We start from the raw sequence: 15606 nt of genomic DNA, 5'->3' as shown, positions 1-15606 counted from the left end.
GTTTTGGATCTGCTTGCGTGTTTTCAATACAACTCTTCCTGCACTTGCATCTATCTATTGCCCTTGCATGACACAAACTGTCACCTGTCCAACAAGTGAGTAGATTAATACAACTATTTTAACTTGATTTATGTGAAACTCTCGTGAATATTTTCTGTAAAATGTATTAGTAAATAATCCCACGTTATTTTTTTAAAAAGCAAATAAAAAATAAGCGCTGGATAAAAACCCATCTATCTTATGGAAATAAAGATACAGATTTCATTGTTCAGTGGTCAGGTGTTTGAGAGACGTTGCCTTACACTTACAGTGGAGAACCTTTTGGTGGTACACGTTTGTCGTTCATAGGTACAGACGTTGTATGGTTAAAGCTATCAAAAATCAGGCTAATGTATTACCGTGTTCTGTTATGTATGGGGCTCTGTTCTGCACACGTGAAGTGCACGTGAGGAGCTGCACTGTGATGTAGGGCTGGTAAGATTCACAGCTTCTCATCGTGCACAACATAAAAGGTCATGATGCGATCACACAGATTAAAAAAGTGTATCAGATACAATTTGGGATGAAATCGTGATGCATCATTTCTAACATCAGTAAAATCCAATTTATTAATATATAATTATTCGTATAGAGGCTCTGTTTATTGAGAAATGTGACCAGTAAGTTTTGATCAATAATTTTATATTTCAATTGCTTCCTCTGTAAACTCTGTCTCCAGTGTGCTCTCATCTCCTCTGCTGTCCCTGGTTGTTCTTGCATGAGTTTGAGTCATGGCTCAATGGGGTTTCAAAATAAAAGTCCCTGTTTACCTTTTTTATATTTGAAAGCAGTTATAAAATACCTGTTTGTGAAAGGTGATTTTTATTTAAATTTTTTTATTGTTCATATAGAAACCGCATCACTGTTTTCTGTTCACTACCGAGTTAACCAACCTGATGAAAGTGTAAAGCACATCCATCTGCTGGCCGGAGTCACAGCACACTGTGCGATCACTGTTAACCCTGAGCATCCTGAAATCATTTGACTGTTAAATCTTAAGAAGAATCAAAGAAATAAAATCAAACTGTCTGTACCATATTGAATTGCATAGCATCATATCACGTTGAATCACATTGTGTTGAATCAAGTACTGTTGGATCTCACCCCAGTCCGGGGGGATCACAGTTGCTTTGTGTGGCTCTTGAATGTACCGGATCATTGGCAGTGCACTGAAATGCGAATCTCATCGGTCTCAGTGATGGAGATCATTCCTACTGTGTTAAGAGAGATGTGAAATACACTCCTATTGAGTTAATTTGATTACAGGAGGTCATTAGTACTGTCTCCTGGATCTGTTGCTGTTTTGTCTGTTTCTGTTTTTTGTCTTTGTCAATGCAGTTCAAGGAGCTTTATTAGCACAACTGTTACAGCAGTTACCAAAGCGTAAAAATAGCAACAAAAAGAGAAAGCCGTAAAATAATTACAGCAAAAACGCAAACAGGACCAGTCAAAAGTTTGGAGACGCCTTCTAATGCAACGTTTTTTTCTTTATTTTTTATTAAGTCACTTCGTGTCTTAAAGTAATGATGGATGTCATTTCTTTTTACATAGGTGTTCAGTTCGTGACATAATATGGATTACTACAGTTGTGTAATAGAGCTATTTACTGTGTTTTATTATTTACTATTTACTGTTTGATCTCAAACGCATTAAGAGGGTAAGAAACTCGTCCACTAATTACCTTTTGATGAGACACACCTGTTAGTTGAAAAGCATTCCAGGTGACTCCCTCATGAAGCTGGTTAAGATAATGCCAATAGTGTGCAAAGCGTCATCAAGGTAAATGTTGGATACACTGAAGAATCTAAAATACCAAACTTATTTTGTTTAACACTTTTTTGTTTCCCACATAATTCCAGATTTGTTCCAGATGTTATTTCATAGTTTTGATGTCTTCAGTTTTGTTCTACAGTGTAGAGAATCATCACAATACATAAACACCTGTAGATGAGTAAAGTAGGGGTGTAGAAACTTTTGCTTGGTACTGATTATAAGCAAGTAACCAATCAGTGCAAAGATCCGTGTGTGTTTCTAAAACCCATTGTCCCTCAGGCTGTTACAGGCTGAGATATACTATGCAGCTTTGTTCTGTTGGATGTTACACATGCACTCAGTCTCTGCTCTATTGGGAGCCGTGATTTCTGATCTCTCTCTCTCTCTCTCTCTCTCTCTCTCCCTCTGTCTTCCTGCTCTCTCTCTTTCCCTCTGTCTCCATGCTCTCTCTCTGTCTCTCTCTCTTGCCCTCTGTCTCCCTGCTCTCTTTCTCTCTCTCCCTCTTTCTTGCTGTCTCTCTCTCTCTCTCTCTCTCTGTCTTCCTGCTCTCTCTCTTTCCCTCTGTCTCCATGCTCTCTCTCTGTCTCTCTCTCTCTTGCCCTCTGTCTCCCTGCTCTCTTTCTCTCTCTCCCTCTTTCTTGCTCTCTCTCTCTCTCTCTGTCTCCCTGCTCTCTTTCTCTCTCTCTCCCTCTTTCTTGCTCTCTCTATCTCTCTCTCTCTCTGTCTCCCTGCTCTCTCTCTCCTTCTCTTTCTCTCTCTCTGTCTCGTGTGCATGCGGAGCAAGTGGGCGGAGCCCGAGTGCGTGAGTGGTGCTGAGTGTGGCTGCTGTGCCATTGTTTTCACTACTTTTTCTACCTTTTCTCGTCTCTTTTGCTGATTTTTTTTTTCCGTTTTTTTGTATGGCTTGTTTTATTATTTTTATTGTTTAAGGTTTAGTTTGGGTGGGTTATTTGGAGTAGTTCGTTTTTTTTTTTGTTTTATTTCTTTGCCGAGGTGTCTGCCCTGATTTGGGAGCATGGCGGCCTCAGGCACAGGAAGTTTTGGGTCTTTACCGCGGCGGCATGCCATTAAAATAGCAGCAAAAGCCAGCATTGAAGAGTGTAGTTTGGCTGTTGGTGAGATGGTCGGTCACGACAAAATTCTCTCTGCAGCCCGTATGAACAAGGCAGTCATTTTGTTTCTTGAGACGGTGGAACTAGCAAATGAAATGGTTGAAAGGGGAGTAGTAATTGATGGTGCTTTCACCTCAGTGCTCCCTTTATCAGCACCCTCTAAAAAAGTAATTATTTCCAATATTCCGCCCTTTATTAAGGATGAAATCCTTATTGAAGCTCTATCTCGTCATGGTAAACTGGTATCACCCATAAGGAAGATAGCGATTTCCAGCAACAATCCACTCCTTAAACATGTGTCGTTCAGACGTTTTGTGTACATGATCATAAAAGATAACAAAAATTTAGATTTTACTCTGAATGTGCTGGTAGAGGGGTTTCATTATTCGGTTTATGTGTCCTCCTGTTTGATGAAGTGTTTAGGCTGCAGCCAAACTGACCATTTAGTGCGGGCCTGCCCAGACAGAATGGGTAGTACTCCCGCTGAGGGGGAATCTAATAGCGAGCAAACCCCCAGTGATAATGTTCCCAATAATGGGGAGGGTGCAGAAGCTAATAGTGCTCCGACAGAAGGAGAGGGGGAAAGTTCCTCGGTCGAGGTAAGCCCCCTGCATAGTACCCCTGATGAGCCAGCAGGGGAAGGTGCATCCCAAGCTGAGCCCAAAAGTGTAGATATTCCCCAAACTAGTGGAGCAGTAGATCATGATGATTATCTGATGGATGAGATTGATGCAGAGGATGAAAGTTCTCAAATGGAAGCAGAGGATGAACCTAATGTTTTTAAAGTGCCCCCCAAAACTCGTAAGCGTTTACAAAGTGATGAGTTTGCTAAATCAAAAAAGAAGCCTGCACGAGGCCAAAGTAAACCTACGATAGAAAGCGATTTAGGGCCTGACTGTAGTGTGGATTGTAGTTTGTGCAAGAGTGGCTACACTACTCTAGATTACACCGTAGAAGATATTAAAAATTTTCTGAGTGAAACAAAGAATGTCAGAAATGTTCATATTGACGATTTTTTTCCCTGATCTTGAACAGTTCATGGCTAGAACAAAGCAGTTCATTTTGGACGGGCTTTTTTCTAACCCTGAAGTTTACTGTTTAACTAAGTTCCTTACAAAGCTAAACACCCTTCTGGGTAAAAACAGTAAATCAAAGAAGGTAGCACCCAAACAAGCAGCAAAATGTTTGTAATTATACAGTTTATTTTTATTTTTTTGTTTTTGATCATGGGTGACTTTCGTATAGCCTCCCTAAATATCAATGGGGCGAGGGATCCATTGAAAAGGGCACAACTTCATGTTTTGTCACGCATTAAGCATTTAGATGTACTTCTCTTGTAAGAGACGCACAGTGATGCAAGGAACGTAGCTGATTGGGCACTGGAGTGGGAGGGTCTTTCTCTTTTGAGCCACAATTCCAACGTTAGTGGTGGAGTCGCATGTCTGTTTGCAAAGAGTTTTACTCCCATTTCTTATGAAGTGGTGGAAGTTATAGAGGGAAGATTACTAAAGGTTAGAGCTTGTTTTGAAAATTATGTTTTGGTTTTTGTTTGTGTGTATGCCCCAACCACTGCAGCAGAAAGAGTGGCTTTTTTAGAAACATTGTCTACTGTTATTTCTGGATGCAATGGTGATGAATATCTGTTTATTGGGGGGGATTTTAATTGCACAGAGCAGAACATTGACAGAAATCATGTTGAGCCACATATGCTCTCACGCAGAAGACTTAGCCAGTGTATGCAGACACATGACCTAAGTGATGTATGGAGAAGTTTTCATAAGGGGCAAAGACAATATACTTGGACTCATGTCTGTGGAAATATGATTTCCTTAGCAAGGCTTGACAGGTTTTACTGTTTTAAACATCATCTTAATATGTTTAAGAGTTGTGATATTACTCCTGTAAGTTTTTCAGACCATAGTTTGGTTGTGTGCAGTGTTTTCTTGAACTCAGTGAAGCCAGAGAGTGCTTATTGACATTTTAACACTACTTTAACCCAGGATAAGGACTTTAGGGATGTTTTCAAAGCCTTTTGGGATGAGTTTTGTGAATGCAAGGCACCTTTTATTTCTTTACAACAGTGGTGGGACTTTGGCAAAGTGCAAATCCAACAGTTGTGTAAACAGTATACTCGAAACATCACAAGTGACAGAACTCGGTCAGTTGAAATTCTAGAAGCAGAGTTAGTAGAAGAGCAATTCCAGCGTTATGGACGTGACACTTGAACTAAAAATGGCAACAAATGACCCAGTGCATGTTTTATTGTCTCCCAGTATTTAAACAGGTGTTGCATATTTTAAGGCTGTACCATACTGGAGAAGTGATAGAACAAGAACAATTCCCATAGTACATCTAGGGCATGCCAGAAAATGCCAATAAAAGATGTGTTATGGATGTGACAGAAAAAGTATCACTTTTCTTGGGTGACTGTACATTTTTATCAAACTCTGTGAAATTGTAAACCTAATGTCGAAATTGAGATATCCATTTGATAGAGGGGTCCAAGGTGAATATTAAAAAATCTTTGTTTAAAATATTTTGTATTTCATGCAGAGTTTCGGAAGGAAAAGTCAGCGTTATGGATGTGACAAAATTCCGTTATGGATGTGACGCGTCTGAAATAGACATGGCATATGTTTAGAAAATCAGCAATTTAACCACCATAACCCTTTGAAAAACTCTCTAAATATCAGCTAAAACTATCAAAGTTCTTAAATAATACTTAGGATGGCTATTGTTTTGTGGATTTTAGCATACATTTCTGTGGCTTGTGGCAATAATATAGAATTGTACATGATCAAAGTTGATTTTAGCTTGGGTTTTACATTATAAGAAAGAAAGACTGACAGTGACATATTAGGTTGGTTACAAATTGGTTCAACTTATTCACATCTGTAAAATACAGGCCTAGGTGAGATCTCTGGGAGTGGTTTTGATGTATTACATGTTGCTTTATTTTTGCATGGTGAGGTTGACATTTACATGGAATTGCCCAGAAATTCAAAATTTTGCTTACTCTACTGGGGATCATGATAACATTGACAATTTGGCAACCAAGAAGGGTGCCTTAGCTGAGCTGTTAGGTCTTGATGCACAAGGGGCGTTGGTCCGTTCACATTTTCAGTGTGTAGATCAGATGGATGTACCTTCAAAATTTTTCTTTAGCTTGGAGAAGAAAAAATGTCCAGAGAAAATGTATTCATTCTTTGAAATCTGAGTCTGGAACCCTTTTGACCAGTGTGCATGATATTCGAAGTAGAGCTGCACGGTTTTATGAAGATCTGTACAGGAGCGAACTAAGTGGTGAACAGGCTGACATTGTGTTCATGGAGGGATTGCCTCAGGTTTCAGTGGAGTCCTTGGCCGAACTTGGTTCAGCTCTGACGGTGGAGGAATTGGAGAGGGCCCTTGAGGGTATGGAGGTTGGCAAGGCCCCTGGCCTGGATGGAATCCCTATAGACTTTTATGTCTTTTTGGTCTGTGGTGGGGGAGGATTTGCTTGCAGTGCTCAATGACAGTCTTGCTGGAGGACTCCTGCCGGTGAGCTGTCGTAGGGCAGTCCTCACGCTTCTACCAAAAAAGGGTGATCTCACTGATATAAAGTGCTGGAGACCCGTGTCGCTTCTGTGTAGTGACTGTAAATTATTATCCAAAGCACTGGCCAACAGACTATGTAGGGTGATAGACCAGGTCATTCATCCGGACCAAACATACTGTATTCCTGTATCAGATCATCAGTTAGAATGTTTTACTCCCCTAAAAGAAACTGAATTACTTTCATTAATCTCTACATCAAAAGCCTCAACTTGTGTACTAGATCCCTTACCGACACATCTATTCAAACAGATAATACCTGGAGTAATTGAACCGCTTCTAAAAATAATAAATTCTTCTCTTATGATTGGCTATGTACCCAAATCCTTTAAACTAGCAGTTATCAAACCCCTGATTAAAAAACCTGACCTTGATCCCTGTCAGCTGTCCAATTATCGGCCAATATCAAACCTCCCCTTTATCTCCAAGATCCTTGAAAAAGCTGTGGCACAGCAGTTATGCTCATATTTACATAGGAATAACATCCATGAAATGTATCAGTCAGGATTTAGACCTCATCATAGCACAGAGACAGCACTGGTTAAAGTAGTAAACGACCTACTGTTGGCGTCTGATCAGGGCTGTATCTCGCTACTTGTGTTGCTTGACCTTAGTGCAGCATTTGATACCATTGATCATTCCATTCTTCTGGATAGACTAGAAAATGTTGTGGGAGTTAAGGGAATGGCCCTCTCCTGGCTCAGGTCTTATCTAACTGATTGTTATCAGTATGTTGATATAAATGGTGATATTTCTAGACGTACCGAGGTAAAGTTTGGTGTTCCACAAGGTTCTGTCTTGGGTCCACTGCTTTTTTCTCTATATATGTTACCTCTGGGCGATATTATTCGTAAACATTGTATTAGTTTCCACTGTTATGCTGATGACACACAGTTGTATGTCTCTGCAAAACCTTATGAGAGACACCAGCTTAATAGAATTGAGGAATGTGTTAAGGACATTAGACACTGGATGCTTATTAATTTCCTTCTGCTTAACTCTGACAAGACTGAAGTACTTGTGCTAGGACCACATACAGCTAGAAGTAAGTTTTCTGATTACACAGTGACTCTGGATGGCCTTTCTGTTTCTTCACGTGCAGCAGTAAAAGACCTCGGAGTGATTATTGACCCCAGTCTTTCATTCGAAACTCACATTGATAACATCACCCGGATAGCTTTCTTTCATCTCAGAAATATTGCAAAGATAAGAAATTTAATGTCATTGCATGATGCAGAAAAACTAGTCCATGCTTTCGTTACCTCCAGGTTGGATTATTGTAATGCCTTACTGTCTGGATGTTCCAATAAGTGCATAAACAAGCTCCAGTTAGTTCAAAATGCAGCAGCAAGAGTCCTTACTAGAACTAGAAAATATGACCACATCACGCCTGTCTTATCCACACTGCATTGGCTCCCAATCAAATTTCGTATTGATTATAAAATACTACTATTGACCTTTAAAGCACTAAATGGTCTCGCACCACAGTACCTGAGTGAACTTCTGCTCCTTTATGACCCGCCACGCCTACTTAGATCAAAGGGTGCAGGCTATCTGCTGGTACCTCGTATAGTGAAGGCTACATCAGGGGGCAGAGCCTTTTCTTACAAAGCCCCACTGTTATGGAACAGCCTTCCAAGTAATGTTCGGGAATCAGACACAGTCTCAGCATTTAAGTCTAGGCTGAAAACATATCTGTTTAGTCAAGCCTTTTGTTAATGGTGTTTATGAGGTAAAGGAGTAGATCTGGAGGGTCCTCAGACAGAGTGTTTTGGTAAACTGGGATGTATGGATGCTGTCAGTCCTCACTTGCTTGCTCACTCGAGTTTGTTGACGGTGTAGTGGCTGGCTGCTTTATGTCCCGGGGCTCCCTCATGCCTGTGTTACCTTCTGGCTCTCTCCTTTTAGCTATGCTGTCATAGTTAGTTGCCGGAGTCCCTGCTTGTACTCGGTGCAATATGTATACTGTTCCTACTTATTCAGGTGACATTGGGCATACCTAACCACCTGTGTTTTCTTTCCCTCCCCCCCACCCCAAATCTGTCCCTCTGAGTTACATGGAGTCAACAGGAAATCTTTTGGTGGAGAGGGTGGAGACCTCGACTGGCTATCGTAGCCTGCAGGGAATCGGCCGTCAGACTTCTGTCGCATGTCCCAGACCCGGTGAAATGTAACTGAATTGTCTTGGCCAGCCCTAAGGGTCCCATCTGCATCTCATCATTGCTGAGGAGTGTGCTCCCATCACCCAGTCAAGCATCCAGCCAGAGAAGGTCCTGATATATTTTACCATATTAACATGCCATTGTTGTGTGTTATGCCTGATGTAAAGACTCTCGTCTCTGCGAGCCTACAGTACCACACAGATTTAATACTTGTCATTTTTAGGGCATACCTAACAACGTGTTTTCTTCCCCCCCAATCTGTCCCTCTGAGTTACATGTTGATCCTGGGATTGAGATGCTGGCCTCTTCTGCCCCTCGGACCTGCTTGATCCATCCTGGTGCCCTGTGTCTGGTCGGAGTTTTATCGCACCGCTCCTGTGAAGGACGGCCCCATGAGGACAGTTGAGGGTTATACCTGTTAAAACTGTTAATATTATAGTCAGGCTGTCTGTTGTTGCCCAAATGAGGATGGGTTCCCTTTTGAGTCTGGTTCCTCTCGAGGTTTCTTCCTCATGTCATCTGAGGGAGTTTTTCCTTGCCACCGTCGCCACAGGCTTGCTCATTGGGGATAGATTAGGGATAAAATTAGCTCATGTTTTAAGTCGTTCAAATTCTGTAAAGCTGCTTTGCGACAATGTTTATTGTTAAAAGCGCTATACAAATAAACTTGATTTGATTTGATTTGATTCCCAGTAGATCCATTTTTGATAATGTCTCTTTAGTCCGTGATGTTATAGGTGTGGCAAAAATGTTGGGGCTTGATGTGGGGTTGGTCTCATTAGACCAAGAGAAAGCTTTTGATGGGGTGGAGCATAATTATCTGTGGGACACCTTACATGCCTTTGAATTTAGTGAAGGCTTCGTTCAGAAGGTCAGGGTTCTGTACAGTGATGTGGAGAGTATTCTCAAAGTCAATGGTGGTTTAAGTGCTCCCTTTAAGGTTGGCAGAGGTGTGAGGCAAGACTGCCCCCTGTCTGCTATGTTATATTCTTTAGCAATAGAGCCTCTTTTGCAGAGATTAAGAATAACTTTAAGGGGTGTGTCTGTGCCTGGGTGTGTGGTACCTCTTCATGTGTCAGCCTATGCTGATGATATAGTTTTACTGATTAGTGGGGGAAGGGATATAGAGATGGTGGTGGACATCCTTAAGGAGTTCGGGTTACTCTCATCAGCCAAGGTTAATTGGTCAAAAAGTGAGGCTCTATTGCTGGGTCAATGGGTGGAGGGGGTGCCAAGTCTCCCAGATAATTTAAGCTGGAGGAAAGATGGGTTCATGTATTTGGGCGTTTTTCTGGGGAATGATGAAATTATGGGGAGAAGTTGGGAGGGGGCAGTTGAAAGTGTTAAGGGAAGGCTTGAAAAGTGGAAGTGGCTTTTGTCAAAAATATCTTATAGGGGGCGTGTACTTATTATTAACAATCTGGTAGTTTCGTCCTTCTAGCATAGACTAGCTTGTGTAGACCCTCCACCTGACCTGCTACAAAAGATTCAGTCTGTTATTGGAAATTTCTTTTGGGATGGGCTGCATTGAGTACCTCAGTCTGTTTTGTTTTTGCCGAAAGATGAGGGGGGCAGGGCCTCATACACTTACAAAGTAGGACTGCAGCTTTTAGACTGCAGTTTGTAAAAAGGCTCTTGACGGGGCCTACAGATGTTGCATTGAGGGGTTTGAGCTGTGCAATATTGAAAATGGGTGGGAGTTTGGGGTTAGACAAATCTTTGTTTCTGATGAAATCAGATGAAATGTTGTTTTCAAAGTTGCCACCTTTTTATCGCAGTTGTTTGAAAGTCTGGGCCTTGTTTAATGTCAGAAGGCTTGGCACTGCAACCTCCTTGCATTGGCTCTTGCAAGAGCCTGTGGTTGGAGGTGCTCGTCTGGATGTCTCCTCGGCCAATTTTCCGTCGCTACAGAAGATGCTGTGTGGCGCCAAGATCGTCACTTTGAAGGATGTAGTGGACTTGACGGTGCCGTATTTTGGGAATAGAAGGGGCCTTGCTGATTCCTTGGGGCTGAGGTTGCTTCGGGTGGTATCGCAGCTCCTGGAAAAATGGCGTGCTGCCTGCACCACAGATGAGATTGAACTGCTTGTGGACTATTGTGCAGGGGTGTGTCATCCTAACGAGCAGGACCTTTTTCCTGGGCTGGTGGTCTGGCCCAATTTGGACGGGTGTACAGGTTCACTTCTATCTCGGAACCCAAACACTATGCTGCTAAATATGGATACGGGGAAACAGCTGTATCATGCTTGTGTCAAAGCTTTCAATAAAAAAAGTTTGGAGAGCAGAGCTGACACACCGTAGAGCGCTGCTGTCAAACTGAATAGTGGGGTGAAGCTGGAATGGAGAGCACTTTGTAAACCACCATTGGCTAAGAGAGTAGGTGATTTACAGTGGAGAATTCTTTATGGGGGCGGCACGGTGGTGTAGTGGTTAGCGCTGTCGCCTCACAGCAAGAAGGTCCGGGTTCGAGCCCCGTGGCCGGCAAGGGCCTTTCTGTGTGGAGTTTGCATGTTCTCCCCGTGTCCGCGTGGGTTTCCTCCGGGTGCTCCGGTTTCCCCCACAGTCCAAAGACATGAAGGTTAGGTTAACTGGTGACTCTAAATTGACCGTAGGTGTGAATGTGAGTGTGAATGGTTGTCTGTGTCTATGTGTCAGCCCTGTGATGACCTGGCGACTTGTCCAGGGTGTACCCCGCCTTTCGCCCGTAGTCAGCTGGGATAGGCTCCAGCTCGCCTGCGACCCTGTAGAACAGGATAAAGCGGCTAGAGATAATGAGATGAGATGAGATGAATTCTTCATGGAGCAGTTGCTGTCAATGCTTTTGTTTCAGTGATGAACAGAAATGTAAGTCAGGAATGTCCTTTCTGTTACCAAAGGGAAACTGTTTTTCATGCTTTTACATTTTGTTTAAGATTGGAACCCTTGTTTTGCATGCTGAAAGATGTATTTGGTGCATTTCGTGAAGAATTCTCCACTGAGACGTTTGTCCTTGGTTTTAAATATCTCATCTCATTATCTCTAGCCGCTTTATCCTTCTACAGGGTTGCAGGCAAGTTGGAGCCTATCCCAGCTGACTACGGGCGAAAGGTGGGGTACACCCTGGACAAGTCGCCAGGTCATCACAGGGCTGACACATAGACACAGACAACCATTCACACTCACATTCACACCTACGCTCAATTTAGAGTCACCAGTTAACCTAACCTGCATGTCTTTGGACTGTGGGGGAAACCGGAGCACCCGGAGGAAACCCACGCGGACACGGGGAGAACATGCAAACTCCACACAGAAAGGCCCTCGCCGGCCACGGGGCTCGAACCCGGACCTTCTTGCTGTGAGGCGACAGTGCTAACCACTACACCACCGTGCCGCCTGGTTTTAAATATGTTAAGACAAAATGTATGTAAAATTTTGAATTTCGTCCTGGGTCAAGTCAAGATGGCTATTTACATTACTAGGAGGAATAAGGTCGAGCACCAACCAGGGACTAATGTCGTTGTTCTGTTTCCTGCCCTGGTTAAAGCCAGAGTTTTGGTTGATTTCAGGTTTTATGAGCTAATGAAAAACCTTGAAACATTTAAGGATGTGTGGTGTGTCAAAGAAGCAATCTGCACTGTATTTGAAAATGAATTGCATTTTAGCCATATCTTTGATGGAAAGGAATAATTGATTGCCCTACTCTAGTTTTGTAAAACTGAATAAAGTATGATTTAAAAAAAAAAAATTCTCTCCCTGTTCTCTCTTGCCCTCTCCCTGCTCTCTCTCCCCTTCTGTCTCCTTTCTCTCGCTGTCTCCTTTCTCTCGCTGTCTCCCTTCTCTCTCTCTCTCTCTCTCTCTCTCTCTCTCTGTTAGTTGCCAGTCAGCGTGCAGTGAATCTGTAGTCCGCCTGGTTGTGTGGTGTAGTTTTGTCACTGTGCTTAGGTCTATCTGTCTGTGTCTCTCTCCTCATCTGTGTGTTTCATTGTCTTTCTGTTTGTCTCATGTCTGTCTCTGTGTCAGACTCTCTTCCTGAAGGCGGTGCTGCTGTATAATGCAGGGGACTTCAGCAGGTCTGTGAAGATGTTGGAGGAAGTGTGTGTGGAGTATTTACATGCGTATGATGAGTGTGTTTCAGCATGTGAGGGATCATATGAGGTGCAAGAGGTCAAAGACTTTTACCACACACTCTCAGGTTAGTCTCTCTCTCTCTCTCTCTCTCTCACACTCGCGCACACACACACACACACACACACACACTGAGGGGGTGTGGTTGTAGTTGTGGAGGAAAGTCAGTGTTGGTCTGGAGGAGGGGCTTCAGAAAATGTTCACTTGTTCTTTGTGCTATGGACATTTACATGAGTGTTCGTCTCTCTCTCTCCCCATGTCTCTCTCGCTGCAGGATTATTGATGGAGGTGATGAGGTGTAAGGTGAGGTGTGAAGAGGATTTAACTCCCAATGTTGGTGGATTTTTTGTGGAAAAATTTGTTGCCACTGTTTTCCACTACATGCAGTTTGCTTATTATAAATGTAAGTAACACACACCATTTTACACACAATGTCTTACACCTTTACAAATAAACAGGGGATGTGACGTGAATTTTTGTATTGTAAAACATAAACAGTTCAGTTTAATAAAACTTGTGTGTGTGTGTGTGTGTGTGTGTGTGTTTTACAGTGAATGATGTCATGAAGGCTGCTCCATGTGCACTTAGTTACCTGCTCTTTGATCCTAATGATCAGGTGATGCAGCAAAATGTTGCGTATTACAAATTTCACAGAAAGCAGTGGGGTCTGAGAGAGGGGGAGTTTAAACCCCGCCCTGTGAGTACACATGCGTATATACACACACACACACACACACACCACACTTGCACATGTGTACACAAAAAGTAATGCTCAACGTGATGCAACCACGACAATGCTTCAGTGTGGATGGTGTCAGGGTGATGAGCAGTGTTTGGACATGTTAAATAAACCCTGCTACTTTTCTGGAATTTTATCCTGGATATATGTGTGTGTGTGTGTGTGTGTGTGTGTGTGTGTATATACACACACACACACACACATACAGTGTGGGGAATTTTAAGCAGACTGTCACAGGACAGATGAGTCTGAAATGTTGTCTGTACATCCAAATTTCAGCCTGTCCGAGTGACTGGCCAAAGGCCTGGAACAATGCAGCCTGGGGTCCGGAAGTTGAAGGGCTTTAGATGCCTGGAGATGGCTTCTCAGCTATTTCCAGACACATTTTTGTGATCTTCAAAGGCCAAATTACACTAGACATTAGTTGCGAATTACACTACAAACTGAATATAATTTACAAGTGTCAGTCCTGCACACTTTGGCGCGTGCACCTGAAGAATTCTGAGGCATGCCCCGAGCTGCTAACAATGCACACCTGCACATGATTAAGGAGCAGTATGTGCACCTATTTAAAGAGTGTTTTAGATGCACGATCAGTGCAAAGTATTACGTTATGACATTACGCATTATTTTTCATGGGTCATCTGGTTTGATGTTTTTGAAATACAGACGGACAAAAGCGAAAATTGGTTATGACAGTTTTGATGTGACAGAGTAACAGTACACCACTGTCTCTGGGTTTGTTTATGATGGAAGTTTTTTCTTTGTGTTCACAGGAAGCTGTTTGTTACTTTAATCAGACAGTGAAGCAAAAAGAATTGCTGGAATTTGCACACAACTATTTACAGACAGATGACGAGGTAGTGTGTGTGTGTGTGTGTGTGTGTGTGTGTGTGTGTGTATGAGCGAGCTATAATCAGTGTACTTTTTCACCATTTCAGTTTAATGTCAAGTTTAACTGTATGTGGGTTTTTTTTAAATGTTTTTAAGTGTGTAATGCATTAGAGAGATTGTTTGTGTAATCCTAACCCTGCTCTCTGATTGGTCAGATTCAGTGAATTGTACACAAGAAGGCACTACAGAGAAAGGGTTACTTGGTACAAGTGTACGGAGAATATAAAGTAAGTGTGTGTGTGTGTGTGTGTGTGTGTGTGTAGGATGTTGTGAGTCCAGAGGAATCTCCTGCTCTTTCTTCTGCTGATGAAGAGTTTGATGGAGCTGGTGATTATGAAGAGTCGTTCCTTGCTGAATGGTGGCAGGAACCCAAAACTAAAGGAGACAATGGAGAAACAGAATGAAACACACAATGGACTATCAGCGTCAGATGTGTGTGTGTGTGTGTTGATGAACTACACTGACTGCTGAAGACAGGAGGTATTCCTTCTCCTGTGAAAACACACACAGCTGAAGATGTGTCAGGCAGGGAGCCACTGGTGACTTATTATTATTATTATTATTATTATTACATTTATCTGCAGGTTTGTGCTAAATAAAAACCTTACATAAATACTTGCTTAAACCTTGGTGATTTTTCATTGTTTTTTTTATTTTCCATTCTGGATTAAACATGTTAATTTATTTTTCCCCAAAGTACTGTGTTGGACAACACCAATGTTTATTAATCAGAGTCCTCCTGTCTCACAATCTTACTGTCTCACCACCTCATTGACTCACTGTCTCACCATCATGTGTCAAAGAACAGTACTTTACTTTTTTTTCCTCAAATTTTGCGTTTTTTTTTTCTAGTCAAAATGCAATGACTTTTCAGCTCAGGACACACACAAACTTTGGGTACTCACAGATACAGTGTTTCATCTGATTCATACTCTGGTCTGTTTCCTTTTTCACTGAGGTTCATTTGACTCAAAGATCGATGAGGGAGGGACAGAGAGAGAGTGAAAATCATTTTGGTCTCAGTCCAGTTCTCAGTGACCTCTAGTGCTGCTGCAGCAAAGTTTCAGTTTTACTAAATAAACAGTGAGAATTATTTCACAACAGACTAGGAAACCACTTATATCCGCTGTTAAGGTTATAACTCTGACTATACAATTTGCTCTTTGAGGAGGAAAATAAGACCACAAAA

At 42.2% G+C, this 15606-nt stretch overlaps 1 protein-coding gene across 3 annotated transcripts in view; it reads left to right on the top strand.

The window, feature by feature from the left end:
- The window catches only part of p3h4 (prolyl 3-hydroxylase family member 4 (inactive)), a 41544-nt gene extending 26502 nt beyond the window's left edge, over positions 1-15042 (top strand). For 2 of the 3 annotated variants that reach the window (XM_060942290.1, XM_060942287.1), the window contains 5 exons: positions 12680-12851; positions 13059-13187; positions 13336-13481; positions 14300-14383; positions 14681-15042. In XM_060942290.1, coding sequence (XP_060798273.1) covers positions 12680-12851; positions 13059-13187; positions 13336-13481; positions 14300-14383; positions 14681-14821 — 672 coding nt within the window. In that variant the 3' untranslated portion in view covers positions 14822-15042. The remainder of the gene's footprint in view (positions 1-12679; positions 12852-13058; positions 13188-13335; positions 13482-14299; positions 14384-14680) is intronic. The other variant, XM_060942288.1, reaches the window with a different exon arrangement.
- Positions 15043-15606: the final 564 nt, after the last annotated feature.

The sequence above is a fragment of the Neoarius graeffei genome, chromosome 16, assembly GCF_027579695.1.
Source record: "Neoarius graeffei isolate fNeoGra1 chromosome 16, fNeoGra1.pri, whole genome shotgun sequence".
NCBI classification, from domain to species: Eukaryota; Metazoa; Chordata; class Actinopteri; order Siluriformes; family Ariidae; genus Neoarius; species Neoarius graeffei.
Note: the sequence above shows the minus strand (reverse complement) of the source record. Positions and strands in the feature narration are given on the sequence as shown.